The sequence below is a fragment of the Trachypithecus francoisi genome, unplaced genomic scaffold, assembly GCF_009764315.1.
Source record: "Trachypithecus francoisi isolate TF-2019V2 unplaced genomic scaffold, Tfra_2.0 Lachesis_group12, whole genome shotgun sequence".
Lineage (NCBI taxonomy): Eukaryota > Metazoa > Chordata > Mammalia > Primates > Cercopithecidae > Trachypithecus > Trachypithecus francoisi.
In genome coordinates, this window is record NW_022681457.1 from 26,371,900 (window position 1) to 26,388,872 (window position 16,973).

The following is a 16,973-nucleotide window of genomic DNA, read 5'->3' on the forward strand; positions in this document are numbered from 1 at the left end:
CATGTTAATGCTGTTCTTTAAAATATACTTTTTGTGTGTCTTAATATGTATTTAGTAGCTAAAGTATTTTAATATTTAAAGGCAGAACAAATTTTATCTGGAAAATATCAAAACCAGCTACTAAACTCTGGTCTAACTAATCTGGTCTTTCTTTTAATTCTGGAAGTGTTTACCCAATCATTTTATTGGTTAATATACCACTGATATTTATAAATGTTGTAATAAGTAGATAGACTAAAGTACATCTAATTTTTATTATATTTGTACCCCAAAATACACTGTGGTTTGTAAGTGGTATAAAACTTAGGCTTAACCAGTTTGTAAGGAAAAAAATCTATGTAGTTTCTTGTATTCAAATGTCAAAATAATAATACTGAATTTGTAAGAGATTTTAGTGTTACCTAGCCATAGCAAGAGGTATGACTAGAATGCCCTGCAATTGTACATTCAGAAAGCTAAGGCAGTTCTCTCTTTTTTAAATTTTTTTATTTTTTACTTTTTTTATTTTTATTTTTTTTTTTGAGATGAAGTCTTGCTATGTCACCCAGGCTGGAGTGCGGCAACGTGACCTTGGCTCACTGCAACCTTCACCTCCTGGGTTCAACGGTTCCCCTGCCCCAGCCTCCCAAGTAGCTGGGATTACATGCATGCACCACCATTCCTGACAGATTTTTGTATTTTTAGTAGAGATGGGGTTTCACCATGTTGGCCAGACTGGTCTCGAACTCCTGAGCTCAGGTGATCTTCCCGCCTCGGCCTCCCAAAGTGCTGCTATTACAGGTGTGAGCCATTGCGCCTGGCCGTCAGTTCTTTATAGAATAAATTTTAAAAATTTATCTGCAGTGTTCATTGCTTGGATTATTGAGGGAAATTGCACAAATAAAACTTGTATATGAATACTTCATATCTCTTTGCAATCTTTAGTTCACTGCAAGCATCAGAGTCTTTAGAAGAACTGTGGATTTTAGGTGATTCACATAATGGGCAAATGAGTCTGTCTACAAGAAGACAGCCAAAATAGGGGCAGGTTCTGGAAAATAAGTCCTGTGAAGAAGAATTCAGGAGAAGTGGATATATGGAACCTGGAAAGGGACAACCAAACATATACATTGTTAAACCTATTTAAAGAGTAGTCATATGGTATTATGTGTACCTCCAGTGGGCAGAACTACCTATTAAGTAAGTACAACATACAATAAAGCAGATTTAGGCTTAATATAAGGAAGAACGATTCAAGCTTTTAAGCAGAGAGAAAGTTTATTTCACAAAGATGTGACTGTCATATCACCAAAAGCAATTAAGCAGACCCCAGGTGAGCATCTGTATAGGGTGTCGTGTTAATATAAATGATCCCTCTTCCTGTCAATAGGGGTTGGACCAGGTAACCTCAGTGTTTTCTAACTGTGAGATTTTAGACTTTCCTGAAATAATTAGTTTAACTTTGCTCTAGATGTTTAGAACTGCATCTTTAATATTGTGTTGGCCAGTAAGTCTTGAGTCTACCTTTTTGCTTCCAGAATCACCTCTAGTGCAGAAAAAAAAAAAAAAACCACAGAGAGAGATTTGGACTCTAACTCCCAACCTTTGAGAATTTTATTCAGGGAGACAGGGATGATATCCAGTTTCTGTTTATTGTGGTAAAATTAAAATATACATAACATAAAATTTACCGTTTTAAGTGTAGAGTACTGTGGCATTAAGTACATTCACAGTGTTGTGCAGCATCACTGCTTTCCATCTCCAAAACTTTTTTGTCATCTCATACTGAAACCTGTACCTGTTAAATAATAACTCTCCCTTTTTCCCTCCCACTAGCCTGGGTAACCACGTTTCTACTTTTGTCTTTATGAATTTGACTATTCTAGGTACCTAGGTGACACAATATTTGTCCTTCTGTGTGTAGCTTAGTTCACTTAGCATAATGTTTTCTAGGTTCATCCATGTTGTAGCATGTATCCAAATTTCCTTCTTTTCTAAGGCTGAATAATATTCCATTGTACATATATACCATGTTTTAATTCAGCCATCCATGGACATGTGGGTTGTTTCTACCTTTTATTGTGAATAATGCTGCTGTGAACATTGGTATCTGAGTCCCTGCTTTCGATTCTTTGGGGTATATACCCAGAAATGGAATTGCTGGATCATACCATAATGCATGTTTAATTTTTGTTGAAACTGTCATCCGTTTCTCCACAGCAGCTGCACCGTTTTACATTCCTGCCAGCAGTGCACAGGGATTCTAATTTTCCAACATGATCACCAACACTTGTTTTCTGTTTTAGCTGTTTGTAACAAAAATACCATAGACCGGATGATTTAAATAACAAACATTTATTTCTCACAGTTTGAGAGCTGGGAGTTCTAAGAGAAGGTGCCAGCAAATCCAGTGTTGATGAGGATACTGTTCCTGGTTTTCAGATGACCATCTTTTCGTTCCATTTTCACATGGTAGAGAGCTGGAGCAAGCCCTTTCATGTCTCTTCTTATAGGAGCACTAATCCCACTCTTGAGGGCTCTACTTTCATGACCTCATTACCTCCCTTCATGACCTCATTACCTCCCAAAGGTCCCACTTTCTAAGACCATCACATTGAGGCTTAGCATTTCAACATATGAATTCTGGGGAGACTTAAACATTCAGTTCGTAGTCGTAGCCATCCCAGTGGGTGTGAAGTGGTATCTCATTGTGGTTTTGATTTGCATTTCCCTAATGATTAGTGATGTTGAGCATTTTTGTGTGTGTTTATTAGTTATCTATATTTTCTTTGGAGAAATGTCTATTAAAGTTTTTGCCCATTTTAAATCAGGTTCATTTTTGTTGTCATTGTTGAGTTTTTAGGAGTTTTCTATATACAGTTGACCCTTTAGAAAACACAGGTTTTAACTGCACAGGTCCACTTATGCTTGGATATTTTCCAAGAAATATAGTGGGAAATTTTTTGGAAATTTGAAAACTTTGGAAAAACTCCCAAATGAACCCCATAGCCTAGAAATATTGAAAAAATTAAGAAAAAGTTATATATGTCATGAATGCATAAAATATATGTAGATATTAGTCTAGTTTGTAATTTACTACCATAACATATACTCAAACCTATTATTAAAAAGTTAAAAGTTAGCATACATGACATACATACTTAAAGACTGTACATGGCACCATTCAGTCAAAAGAAATGTAAACCAAAATAAAGATGCAGTATTAAATCATAACTGCATAAAATTAACTGTAGTATATACTGTACTACTGTGACAATTTTGTGCCTACTTCCTGTTGCTTTTGCGATGAGCCCAAGTGTTGAGAGTATCCACTTAAAATCCTGTGTGTTGCTAATCATCTCCATGTGAGCCATTCATCTCTCCAGTAAATTGCTTATTGCAGTAAAAAGTGATGTCTCGTCATGCTTGCATATTTTTCATCATGATTAGTGCAATATCATAAACCTTGAATAACACCTATGATCCATAAAAATGCCACTAGTGATACTAGAAGGGCTCTCAAGAAGCAGTGTCATGACATTATAAGTAAAAGTCGAATTGCTTAATGAGTACCACAGATTGAGGTCTGTAGCTGCTGTTGTCCACCATTTCAGACAGATCTATATTGTAAACAAATGACATAATTTATGGTATTGATAAATACGACAGTACTGTAAATGTTTTTCTCTTATGGTTTTCTTAATATTTTCTTGTCTCCACCTTTAATGTAAAAAAACAGTGTATAACGTATGTAACATACAAAATACATGTTAATTGTTTGCTATTGGTAAGGCTTCTAGTTAACAGTAGGCTATTAGTAGTTAAGTTTTTGGGTAGTCAAGGGTTATACATAGATTTTTCCACTTTGTGGGGGGTTGGCACTACTAACCCCCATGTTGTTTCAAGGGTCAACTGTATTAGAATCCTTACACCTAACTAATTACATAAAAATATACTGATATACATTTTGAAGAAATGTGTGTTTCTAGCATCATCTAAATGTGGAGTTGGAGTTTATTAAACTCATTTATTTTGTTTGACATTATATTTAGTACCAGAGGTAAATAAGCTTTGCTTTTGTTATTTGGTCATAAAATATAAAATAAAAATCTCAATAAAAATATTGATAACAGGCCAGGCGCAGTGGGTCACGCCTGTCATCCCAGCACTTTGGGAGGCCAAAGTGGGGGCATCACTAAGGTCAGGAGTTTGAGACCAGCCTGGCCAACATGGTGAAACCCCATCTCTACAAAAAATATTAAAAAATTAGCCAGGTGTGGTGGTGCGGTTCTGTAATCCCAGCTACTCAGGAAGCAGAAGCAGGAGAATTGCTTGAACCCGGGAGGTGGAGGTTTCCATGAGCTGAGATTGCACCATTGCACTCCAACCCGGGCAATAGAGTGAGATTCCATCTCAAAAAAAAAAAAAAGATAGATAGATAGATAAACAGTATTTCTGGAAAAGAGATATGGAATTTAGTTTTTCTTGTGAAGATGAATTCTTTCCTGGTTCAAGTGAGAAGATTGTACAAGATATCCTTTCACTCTCTTTCAGTTCTAAAGTTCTATGGCTCTAGAACAGCTTTTTAAAAAACCTAATTGAACAACTAATAGCAGGTGAAATGTGATAATTTTAGTCAACATCCATAGATATTTCATAAGTATACTAGATGTATTGAAAAATAAGTATTTCTGTATTCTTCATTTTTATTTTTGTGTTCCTCTCATTAAGTACCCCCTCCTTTGTTCTTGTTAAATAGGCTGCCTCTAAGAATCAGACTTCACTCTTGGGAGAACCACCAAAAGAAATTCGGCTCAGTAAAAATCCATACTTGAATTTGGCAAGTGTGTTGCCCAGTGTGTGCTTATCATGTAAGTAGGGGCTCAGTATTCTTGTTGTGGAGTTTTATTGAATACTTTACATAATAAGTTTTACTTTAATTTTTGACTTAATGGAAGCAAATAATACCTATTGACCAAATTAAGGCCTAAATTATTCTTTAAATTAAAATAGTAATTAAAACTAAGACACTCAAAATGCGTGCTATTTTATTTAAGGAAAACATTACAACTCATAGAGAATCATTTTTCTTAACCAGAAGTTTAAACCTATAAGTAATCTTATATATCTTGAATGTTTGAATACTCCCAAAATGTATGAGCTACCAATAATTGGTAGAAGTGGAATTCTCATTCACTTTTTGGAGGAACCCCTCAAGCTTTCAATTACTGTAAATCAGCTATTCATTCAAATGTCGTTTTAAGAGAAAATCACAAATGTGATATGCTCCAGACACAAGGATGTTCACTGCATCACTGGTTGTAAATAGTGGGAAAACTGGAAAATACTTAATATTTGTCAATAGGGGAATGCTAAAATAGTTCATCATATAATTGAATACTGTGCAACTTTTTTTTATAATTGAGGGATATTTACGTATACTGATATGAGATGAACTCTAAAGCATATTTTGGCAAATATATGCATAAAATGATTCCATTTATGTTTATTTAAAGTTATATATCCTTACATGTATATACTTGAGTGTGCAAATGCATGAAGTAAAACCAAAAAAGTAAATTCTAAACTATTACCTCTGGGAAGAATAATAGGATTAAATGAAAAGAGATGAAAGATGAATTTCATTTTTAATATATATCCTCTGTATTTTATGAAATATCCTTGAACCCAAACATTAATTTGTAATTTTTTTTGAGCTGGAAAAAAAATGTAAGTGCACTTCTAGTATAACTGTTATATATTGATCTGGTCAAAATTGATGGTGACAATTATTACATTTATAAGAACAGTTTACATTTTTTATACCTTGTTTTAGAGGCTAGACACACACATACACACACACACACACACACACACACACACACATATGTTTTGTTTTTTTGAGACAAGGTCTCTGTCGCCCAGGCTGGAGTGCTGTGGTGTGATCTTGGCTTACTGCAGCCTCCACCTCCTGGACTCAAGTGATCCTCCTACCTCAGCCTCCCAAGTAGCTGGGACTATAGGCATGTGCCACCATGCCCAGCTAATTTTTTGTTTTTTGTTTTGTTTTGTTTTGTTTTTTCTGTGAGACGGAGTCTTGCTCTGTCACCTAGGCTGGAGTGCAGTGGCACCATCTCGGCTCCCTGCAACCTCCACTTCCTGGGTTCAAGCAATTCTTAATTCTCAGCCTCCCAAGTAGCTGGTATTACAGTCATGCACCACCATTCTTGGCAAATTTTTATATTTTTAGTATTTTTTTGTAGAGACGGGGTTTCACTATGTCACCCAAGCCAGTCTCAAACTCCTGGGCTCAGGCAGTCCTCCCACCTTAGCCTCTCAAAGTACTGGAATTACAGGCATGAGCCACCATGCCTGGCCAGACATATATGTTTTTTTTTTTTTTTGAGGCGGAGTCTCGCTCTGTCGCCCGGACTGGAGTGCAGTGGCCAGATCTCAGCTCACTGCAAGCTCCGCCTCCTGGGTTTCCGCCATTCTCCTGCCTCAGCCTCCCAAGTAGCTGGGACTACAGGCGCCCGCCACCTCGCCCGGCTAGTTTTTGTATTTTTAGTAGAGACGGGGTTTCACCGTATTAGCCAGGATGGTCTCGATCTCCTGACCTCGTGATCCGCCCGTCTCGGCCTCCCAAAGTGCTGGGATTACAGGCTTGAGCCACCGCGCCCGGCCGACATATATGTTTTTTAACCTTTCCACCAAAATTATTTACCCATGGGATAGGTGTCCATTTTAAGTTGTTTCAAATGAATGAGACAGTATTATATACTGTATTTTCCCAGGGGAAAATATATCTAGTTATATGTTGGCAAACTAAAATTTTGTTCTATTTTATAATATGCTGTTATAATTTATAATTTATAATAAAATATAATTCATGTTTATAATATAATTTATAATTTATAAAATAATTTATAATAAAATAATTTGTTTAAAACAACCTAAATAAAATACATGTATAATAAAATAACCTAAATAAAATAAACTTGTTGATTCTGCCTTTAGCCCCTGCAAGTAAAACCACTCTTCATAAGACTGGAATTGCAAGCAGCATTCTGGATGTAATCTCTCAGGGAAATGAATCACAACACACATTGGAAAAGTGCATTGCTTATTCTCCACCTTTTGGTGATTATGCACAGGTAAATAATTCCCAGGTTCTGAGGATACACAGAAAAATTAGTTCAACTATATATTGAGTTCACTGAATATGAAATTGTGGTTCCTATATTATTAACATAGGAAAATCAAATTGCACTGATCTATGTATTTCTTACTCATCATTTGAAATTTGTGAATGTGTTCAAGACATTATTTAGTATCATTTTGCACTAGATATTTACCTCTCATTGTTTACCTAGTGGTTGGCAAATTACAGCCCATAGACCAAATCTAGCCCACCACCTGGTTTTGTAAATAAATTTGTATTGTAACACAGCCAAGTCCATTCATTAACATATTGTCTATGGTGCTGACATGCTATAATAAAAGAGTTGAGTGATGACAACAGAGACTATGTGGCCTGCAAGATTAAATATTTACTATCTGGTTCTTTATAGAAAAATGCTGCTAACCTTTGGTTTGCACTAGTATAGACCTGAGAAACCCAAGGGAATGCCTCTGTTCTTCTCCACTGTTGGTAGATGTAGAAAGATGATCATATTTACAGACACTACTGTGCTAACTTCTGAACCAGTCAATCAATAACATAAAAGTATTATGTTCATAACATGTCCTGTGTCATTACTTAAATATGTCAGTTTTGCTTTGGCCCTTCTTCAGCTTACTCTTAGCGGTGTAAGCTGAGTATATATCATGTTAGCCCTGTGTGATTATGGAATCATAAGAGTCTTATAATTATCAGTTCTGACTCTTACTGTCCTAGAACAGCCAGCTTCTTCTCAGCTCTATCCTGTTTGTTGGAGCCTTGTCTCCACTTTGATTTCCTTGGAGCAGCTCTGTGTTTGCCTGACCTGTCTCTAATAAACTTAGAAAAGAAAACCACTGGCCGGGCGCGGTGGCTCAAGCCTGTAATCCCAGCACTTTGGGAGGCCGAGACGGGCGGATCACGAGGTGAGGAGATGGAGACCATCCTGGCTGATACGGTGAAACCCCGTCTCTACTAAAAAATACAAAAAACTAGCCGGGCGAGGTGGCGGGCGCCTGTAGTCCCAGCTACTCGGGAGGCTGAGGCAGGAGAATGGCGTAAACCTGGGAGGCGGAGCTTGCAGTGAGCTGAGATCCGGCCACTGCACTCCAGCCTGGGCGACAGAGCGAGACTCCGTCTCAAAAAAAAAAAAAAAAAAAGAAAACCACTTAGAACAATTATGATTATGCCTTTTTAATAGAGTACTAGAAATAGCCCAAGTTCTGTAAAAATGGTGCAGCAGGATGTTAGTGAAACATATGACATGTCTTATATACCTGGGACAAGATGGGAAAATATGGGTTGGGTAGATGATGTAATTAGGTGACAGTATATCTGTATTTAGAGAACAGTGCTCACAAATTGCTGCAATCTGGAAGCATTCTCTTATATTGATTCATAAGACTCATCTTCAGTCCTTTATTAGATAACATTTGAAGTAATGACTTGGATAAAGACATTAATTGGAAAATTTATAAGATATAGTCCTGTACAATTCCAATTTGTTTCTTTTCAAAAAAGAAACTTTTTATACACAGAAGCACAGTAAATTTTTTAAAAATTCATTAAATACATATTTAAGCTTTAAAAATTTTTTGAACTTACCTTTTCTTTTATTTCTTTTTAAATTTGCCTTTTTCTTAGCAGTTTTGCTTGTTAGATTACTGTGATTTATTATATACTTATATACATAGAAAGACTTTCTCATTCACACATGGAGAAATTCTGGGATAATGATGCCTTTTTTATTGCTGTATGTCTTCCTGTCTCCACACTTGCTTGCCCAGAGATATGGTGGGGGAAAGAATCCTCCGTGCACTGTTCAGTGTCTCCTTTGACAGTCCCTGCTTCTTGCGCATGCTTGTTCATAAAATGGGATTTGTTCTGCCTCTCATGTTCTTTCTTCCTTATAAACGTAATTAAATGTTACTAATGGAACATTAAAGTAAATGGAATTTAACTAATGGAATACTAAAGTAACTATTATAGAAAAAGGTGGTCATGTATTAGGAATTCCTTCCACTATTTCCACTGCTGGGATGATGGAAGAGGTCTAAGAGAAAGGAACCAGAAGTGTTTGTTTTCTTTTTAACACTTGCTCTATGTTTTGTGACGTAAGTGATTACTATTTCTAACAACCTTGTGAGATTTAAATGACCGCCTTCATGATACAAGTGGAGAAGCATGAAGGGGTAAATAATCTCTCCAAGTTCATACAGTTGGTAAGTGATTTCTTGATTCCAAAGGCCACATTATTTATACCATTGAGAAGTTTCTTCAGGCTTCGAAGTAATATCTGAGAGAAACTGTGTAGGCTGCTCTGCTTATGAATTAGGAGAGATAAATATGTCAAGGCATAGAGGGACAAAATAATCTTTATCTTCAATAAAACTATCAGATTTAAAAACCTAATTGGCATTTCTAGTATTGATGATGTTGCTTGTATCATACTATTTCCCTACAGATAACCATTATTAGAACTGGACTAAATATAAATGAAAACCAACTACTTGAAAGCACTAGAGAATGAATGACCAAAAGCAGGCGGAAATGCGAGAATTATTCCTTGAAACAGGATAACATCACTGTATGATATTTGTGTTTCTATAGCTTTTTGCCTGATACCACTCCCTAGATGGAGAAAGCTGCAGTCTCACTAGCTTGAGGAGTCAGATGACAGAGTTCAGGACGGTTAGCAAGGCTGTTAAGTGAAGGGGGAAATTGTGGAAAAGAGGGGGTTGCATAGGAAGGAGCCTCAAAATCTGTGTGTCAACTTAACCCAAATACAGTTGGCTGGCCCCTAAACTGTGTTTGTGTGAGGGAAACTCCAAGGGACCTGGTAGAAAACAGCTGAAAGGCTAAAAGAACTGAGAAGAGATTCAACTCCTCTCCAGCGCAGAGGAGACAGAGTTTGGAGTTTGAGTACAGCAAATTTAACTCCTTCTAGAACAAAAATCAACACTCATCAGAGGAAGATAATAGAATCTGTAGCCTCTACAATATATTATAGTAATCAATATGTCCAGTAGAACAAAATTACTAGATAGTTGAAGAAGCAAGAAAATGTGACTCGCAATTAAGAGAAAAAGTAGAAACTGACCCCAAGGTGACCCAGATGTTGGTCTTGTAGACAATAACCATAAAACAGCTATTATAAATATGTTTAGGAACTTAAAAGAAAATAAAGTAATAATGAACAGATACGGAATCTCTGCCAAGAGATATAAACTAAAAAATAACAACTTTGGAACTGAAAACTATAGTATCTGAAATAAATACACTGGATGGGCATAGCGGAAGATTGGAGAGGCCAGGAAAAAAGGTTCGGTTAACATGAAGACAACTCAATCTGAAGAACACAAAGAAAAGAGATTTTTAAAAGCCCAATGGAACATATCCTCAGGGACCTGAGGGAAAATATAAAGCAGTCTAAAATGGATGTAAATGGAGTCCTGGGAGAAGAAGAGAAAGATAATGGGGGCACACATTATTTGAAAAAATAATGGTCAAACATTTTCCAGATTGGCTTCAAAAAACTTAGAGATCTAACAGGCTCAGAGGTCCTCCTGCATAGCAGGATAAATAAAAGGAAATTTTTACCTAGGCACATTATAGTTAATATGCTGAAAACTATAGTTATAAAGAGATAATCTTGAGAGCAACCAGATAAAAACAATGCACATTATCTTAAGACAGGTTTCTCAGTCTTGGTACTATTAACATTTGGGGCTGGATGATTCTCTCTTAAGTGGGAAGGGCTATTCTGTGCTTGTAGGAGATTTGGCAACGTCCTTGTCCTCTAACCCCTAGATTGCCCCCACCAACACACACACCATTGAGAACCACTGGGTTGTGGGGCGGAGCAAGATGGCCGAATAGGAACAGCTCCAGTCTCCAACTCCCAGCGTGAGCGACACAGAAGACCAGTGATTTCTGCATTTTCAACTGAGGTACTGGGGTCATCTCACTAGGGAGTGCCGGACAATCGGTGCTGGTCAGCTGCTGCAGCCCGACCAGCGAGAGCTGAAGCAGGGTGAGGCATTGCCTCACCTGGGAAGTGCAAGGGGGAAGGGAAGCCCTTTTCCTAGCCAGGGGAACTGAGACACACAACACCTGGAAAATCGGGTAACTCCCACCCCAATACTGCGCTTTAAGCAAACGGGCACACCAGGAGAATATATCCCACACCTGGCCGGGAGGGTCCCACGCCCACGGAGCCTCCCTCATTGCTAACACCGCAGTCTGCGATCTAACCGCAAGGCAGCAGCGAGGCTGAGGGAGGGGCGCCCGCCATTGCTGAGGCTTAAGTAGGTAAACAAAGCCACTGGGAAGCTCGAACTGGGTGGAGCTCACAGCAGCTCAAGGAAACCTGCCTGTCTCTGTAGATTCCACCTCTGGGGACAGGGCACAGTTAACAACAACAACAACAAAAGCAGCGGAAACCTTTGCAGATGCAAACGACTCTGTCTGACAGCTTTGGAGAGAGCAGTGGATCTCCCAACACGGAGGTTGAGATCTGAGAACCGACAGACTGCCTGCTCAAGTGGGTCCCTGACCCCTGAGTAGCCTAACTGGGAGACATCCCCCACTAGGGGCAGTCTGACACCCCACACTTCACAGGGTGGAGTACACCCCTGAGAGGAAGCTTCCAAAGGAAGAATCAGACAAGTACACTCGCTGTTCAGCAATATTCTATCTTCTGCAACCTCTGCTGCTGATACCCAGGCAAACAGGGTCTGGAGTGGACCTCAAGCAGTCTCCAACAGACCTACAGCTGAGGGTCCTGACTGTTAGAAGGAAAACTATCAAACAGGAAGGACACCTATACCAAAACCCCATCAGTACGTCACCATCATCAAAGACCAGAGGCAGATAAAACCACAAAGATGGGGAAAAAGCAGGGCAGAAAAGCTGGAAATTCAAAAACTAAGAGCGCATCTCCCCCTGCAAAGGAGCGCAGCCCATCGCCAGCAACGGATCAAAGCTGGTCAGAGAATGACTTTGATGAGATGAGAGAAGAAGGCTTCAGTCCATCAAACTTCTCAGAGCTAAAGGAGGAATTACGTACCCAGCGCAAAGAAACTAAAAATCTTGAAAAAAGAGTGGAAAAATTGACAGCTAGACTAATTAATGCAGAGAAGGTCATAAACGAAATGACAGAGATGAAAACCATGACACGAGACATACGTGACAAATGCACAAGCTTCAGTAACCGACTTGATCAACTGGAAGAAAGAGTATCAGCGATTGAGGATCAAATGAATGAAATGAAGCGAGAAGAGAAACCAAAAGAAAAAAGAAGAAAAAGAAATGAACAAAGCCTGCAAGAAGTATGGGATTATGTAAAAAGACCAAATCTACGTCTGATTGGGGTGCCTGAAAGTGAGGGGGAAAATGGAACCAAGTTGGAAAACACTCTTCAGGATATCATCCAGGAGAACTTCCCCAACCTAGTAGGGCAGGCCAACATTCAAATTCAGGAAATACAGAGAACGCCATAAAGATACTCCTTGAGAAGACCAACTCCAAGACACATAATTGCCAGATTCACCAAAGTTGAAATGAAGGAAAGAATCTTAAGGGCAGCCAGAGAGAAAGGTCGGGTTACCCACAAAGGGAAGCCCATCAGACTAACAGCAGATCTCTCGGCAGAAACTCTACAAGCCAGAAGAGAGTGGGGGCCAATATTCAACATTCTTAAAGAAAAGAATTTTAAACCCAGAATTTCATATCCAGCCAAACTAAGTTTCAAAAGTGAAGGAGAAATAAAATCCTTTACAGATAAGCAAATGCTTAGAGATTTTGTCACCAACAGGCCTGCCTTACAAGAGACCCTGAAGGAAGCCTTAAACATGGAAAGGAACAACCGGTACCAGCCATTGCAAAAACATGCCAAAATGTAAAGACCATCGAGGCTAGGAAGAAACTGCATCAACTAACGAGCAAAATAACCAGTTAATATCATAATGGCTGGATCAAGGTCACACATAACAATATTAACCTTAAATGTAGATGGACTAAATGCTCCAATTAAAAGACACAGACTGGCAAACTGGATAAAGAGTCAAGACCCATCAGTCTGCTGTATTCAGGAGACCCATCTCACATGCAGAGACATACATAGGCTCAAAATAAAGGGATGGAGGAAGATCTACCAAGCAAATGGAGAACAAAAAAAAGCAGGGGTTGCAGTACTAGTCTCTGATAAAACAGACTTTAAACCATCAAAGATCAAAAGAGACAAAGAAGGCCATTACATAATGGTAAAGGGATCAATTCAACAGGAAGAGCTAACTATCCTAAATATATATGCACCAATACAGGAGCACCCAGATTCATAAAGCAAGTCCTTAGAGACTTACAAAGAGACTTAGACTCCCATACAATAATAATGGGAGACTTCAACACTCCACTGTCAACATTAGACAGATCAACGAGACAGAAAGTTAACAAGGATATCCAGGAATTGAACTCATCTCTGCACCAAGCGGACCTAATAGACATCTATAGAACTCTCCACCCCAAATCAACAGAATATACATTCTTCTCAGCACCACATCACACTTATTCCAAAATTGACCACATAATTGGAAGTAAAGCACTCCTCAGCAAATGTAAAAGAACAGAAATTATAACAAACTGTCTCTCAGACCACAGTGTAATCAAACTAGAATTCAGGACTAAGAAACTCAATCAAAACCGCTCAACTACATGGAAACTGAACAACCTGCTCCTGAATGACTACTGGGTACATAACGAAATGAAGGCAGAAATAAAGATGTTCTTTGAAACCAATGAGAACAAAGACACAACATACCAGAATCTCTGGGACACATTTAAAGCAGTGTGTAGAGGGAAATTTATAGCACTAAATGCCCACAAGAGAAAGCAGGAAAGATCTAAAATTGACACTCTAACATCACAATTAAAAGAACTAGAGAGGCAAGAGCAAACACATTCAAAAGCTAGCAGAAGGCAAGAAATAACTAAGATCAGAGCAGAACTGAAGGAGATAGACACAAAAAGCCCTCCAAAAAATCAATGAATCCAGGAGTTGGTTTTTTGAAAAGATCAACAAAATTGACAGACCACTAGCAAGACTAATAAAGAAGAAAAGAGAGAAGAATCAAATAGACGCAATAAAAAATGATAAAGGGGATATCACCACCGACCCCACAGAAATACAAACTACCATCAGAGAATACTATAAACACCTCTACGCAAATCAACTAGAAAATCTAGAAGAAATGGATAATTTCCTGGACACTTACACTCTCCCAAGACTAAACCAGGAAGAAGTTGAATCCCTGAATAGACCAATAGCAGGCTCTGAAATTGAGGCAATAATTAATAGCCTACCAACCAAAAAAAGTCCAGGACCAGATGGATTCACAGCTGAATTCTACCAGAGGTACAAGGAGGAGCTGGTACCATTCCTTCTGAAACTATTCCAATCAATAGAAAAAGAGGGAATCTTCCCTAACCCATTTTATGAGGCCAACATCATCCTGATACCAAAGCCTGGCAGAGACACAACAAAAAAAGAGAATTTTAGACCAATATCCCTGATGAACATCGATGCAAAAATCCTCAATAAAATACTGGCAAACCGGATTCAGCAGCACATCAAAAAGCTTATCCACCATGATCAAGTGGGCTTCATCCCTGGGATGCAAGGCTGGTTCAACATTCGCAAATCAATAAATGTAATCCAGCATATAAACAGAACCAAAGACGAGAACCACATGATTATCTCAATAGATGCAGAAAAGGCTTTTGACAAAATTCAACAGCCCTTCATGCTAAAAACGCTCAATAAATTCGGTATTGATGGAACGTACCTCAAAATAATAAGAGCTATTTATGACAAACCCACAGCTAATATCATACTGAATGGGCAAAAACTGGAAAAATTCCCTTTGAAAACTGGCACAAGACAGGGATGCCCTCTCTCACCACTCCTATTCAACATAGTGTTGGAAGTTCTGGCTAGGGCAATCAGGCAAGAGAAAGAAATCAAGGGTATTCAGTTAGGAAAAGAAGAAGTCAAATTGTCCCTGTTTGCAGATGACATGATTGTATATTTAGAAAACCCCATTGTCTCAGCCCAAAATCTCCTTAAGCTGATAACAACTTCAGCAAAGTCTCAGGATACAAAATTAATGTGCAAAAATCACAGGCATTCTTATACACCAGTAACAGACAAACAGAGAGCCAAATCATGAATGAACTTCCATTCACAATTGCTTCAAAGAGAATAAAATACCTAGGAATCCAACTTACAAGGGATGTAAAGGACCTCTTCAAGGAGAACTACAAACCACTGCTCAGTGAAATAAAAGAGGACACAAACAAATGGAAGAACATACCATGCTCATGGATAGGAAGAATCAATATTGTGAAAATGGCCACACTGCCCAAGGTTATTTATAGATTCAATGCCATCCCCATCAAGCTACCAATGACTTTCTTCACAGAATTGGAAAAAACTGCTTTAAAGTTCATATGGAACCAAAAAAGAGCCCGCATTGCCAAGACAATCCTAAGTCAAAAGGACAAAGCTGGAGGCGTCACGCTACCTGACTTCAAACTATACTACAAGGCTACAGTAACCAAAACAGCATGGTACTGGTACCAAAACAGAGATATAGACCAATGGAACAGAACAGAGTCCTCAGAAATAATACCACACATCTACAGCCATCTGATCTTTGAGAGAAACAAGAAATGGGGAAAGGATTCCCTATTTAATAAATGGTGCTGGGAAAATTGGCTAGCCATAAGTAGAAAGCTGAAACTGGATCCTTTCCTTACTCCTTATACGAAGATTAATTCAAGATGGATTAAAGACTTAAATGTTAGACCTAATACCATAAAAACCCTAGAAGAAAACCTAGGCAATACCATTCAGGACATAGGCATGGGCAAGGACTTCATGTCTAAAACACCAAAAGCAATGGCAGCAAAAGCCAAAGTTGACAAATGGGATCTCATTAAACTAAAGAGCTTCTGCACAGCAAAAGAAACTACCATCAGAGTGAACAGGCAACCTACAGAATGGGAGAAAAATTTTGCAATCTACTCATCCGACAAAGGGCTAATATCCAGAATCTACAAAGAACTCAAACAAATAAACAAGAAAAAAACAACCCCATCAAAAAGTGGGCAAAGGATATGAACAGACATTTCTCAAAAGAAGACATTCATACAGCCAACAGACACGTGAAAAAATGCTCATCATCACTCACCATCAGAGGAATGCAAATCAAAACCACAATGAGATACCATCTCACACCTGTTAGAATGGCAATCATTCAAAAGTCAGGAAACGACAGGTGTTGGAGAGGATGTGGAGAAATAGGAACACTTTTACACTGTTGGTGGGATTGTAAACTAGTTCAACCATTATGGAAAACAGTATGGCAATTCCTCAAGGATCTAGAACTAGAAGTACCATATGACCCAGCCATCCCACTACTGGGTATATACCCAAAGGATTATAAATCATGCTGCTATAAAGACACATGCACACGTATGTTTATTGCAGCACTATTCACAATAGCAAAGACTTGGAATCAACCCAAATGTCCATCTGTGACAGACTGAATTAAGAAAATGTGGCACATATACACCATGGAATACTATGCAGCCATAAAAAAGGATGAGTTTGAGTCCTTTGTAGGGACATGGATGCAGCTGGAAACCATCATTCTTAGCAAACTATCACAAGAACAGAAAACCAAACACCGCATGTTCTCACTCATAGGTGGGAACTGAACAATGAGATCACTTGGACTCGGGAAGGGGAACATCACACACCGGGGCCTATCATGGG

At 38.5% G+C, this 16,973-nt stretch overlaps 1 protein-coding gene across 2 annotated transcripts in view; it reads left to right on the top strand.

The window, feature by feature from the left end:
* The window catches only part of RAVER2 (ribonucleoprotein, PTB binding 2), a 93,125-nt gene that overhangs the window by 62,163 nt on the left and 13,989 nt on the right, over nt 1-16,973 (top strand). For both annotated transcript variants that reach the window (XM_033225164.1, XM_033225165.1), the window contains exons 10-11: nt 4,739-4,850; nt 6,997-7,133. In XM_033225164.1, the coding sequence (XP_033081055.1) occupies nt 4,739-4,850; nt 6,997-7,133 (249 nt within the window). The remainder of the gene's footprint in view (nt 1-4,738; nt 4,851-6,996; nt 7,134-16,973) is intronic.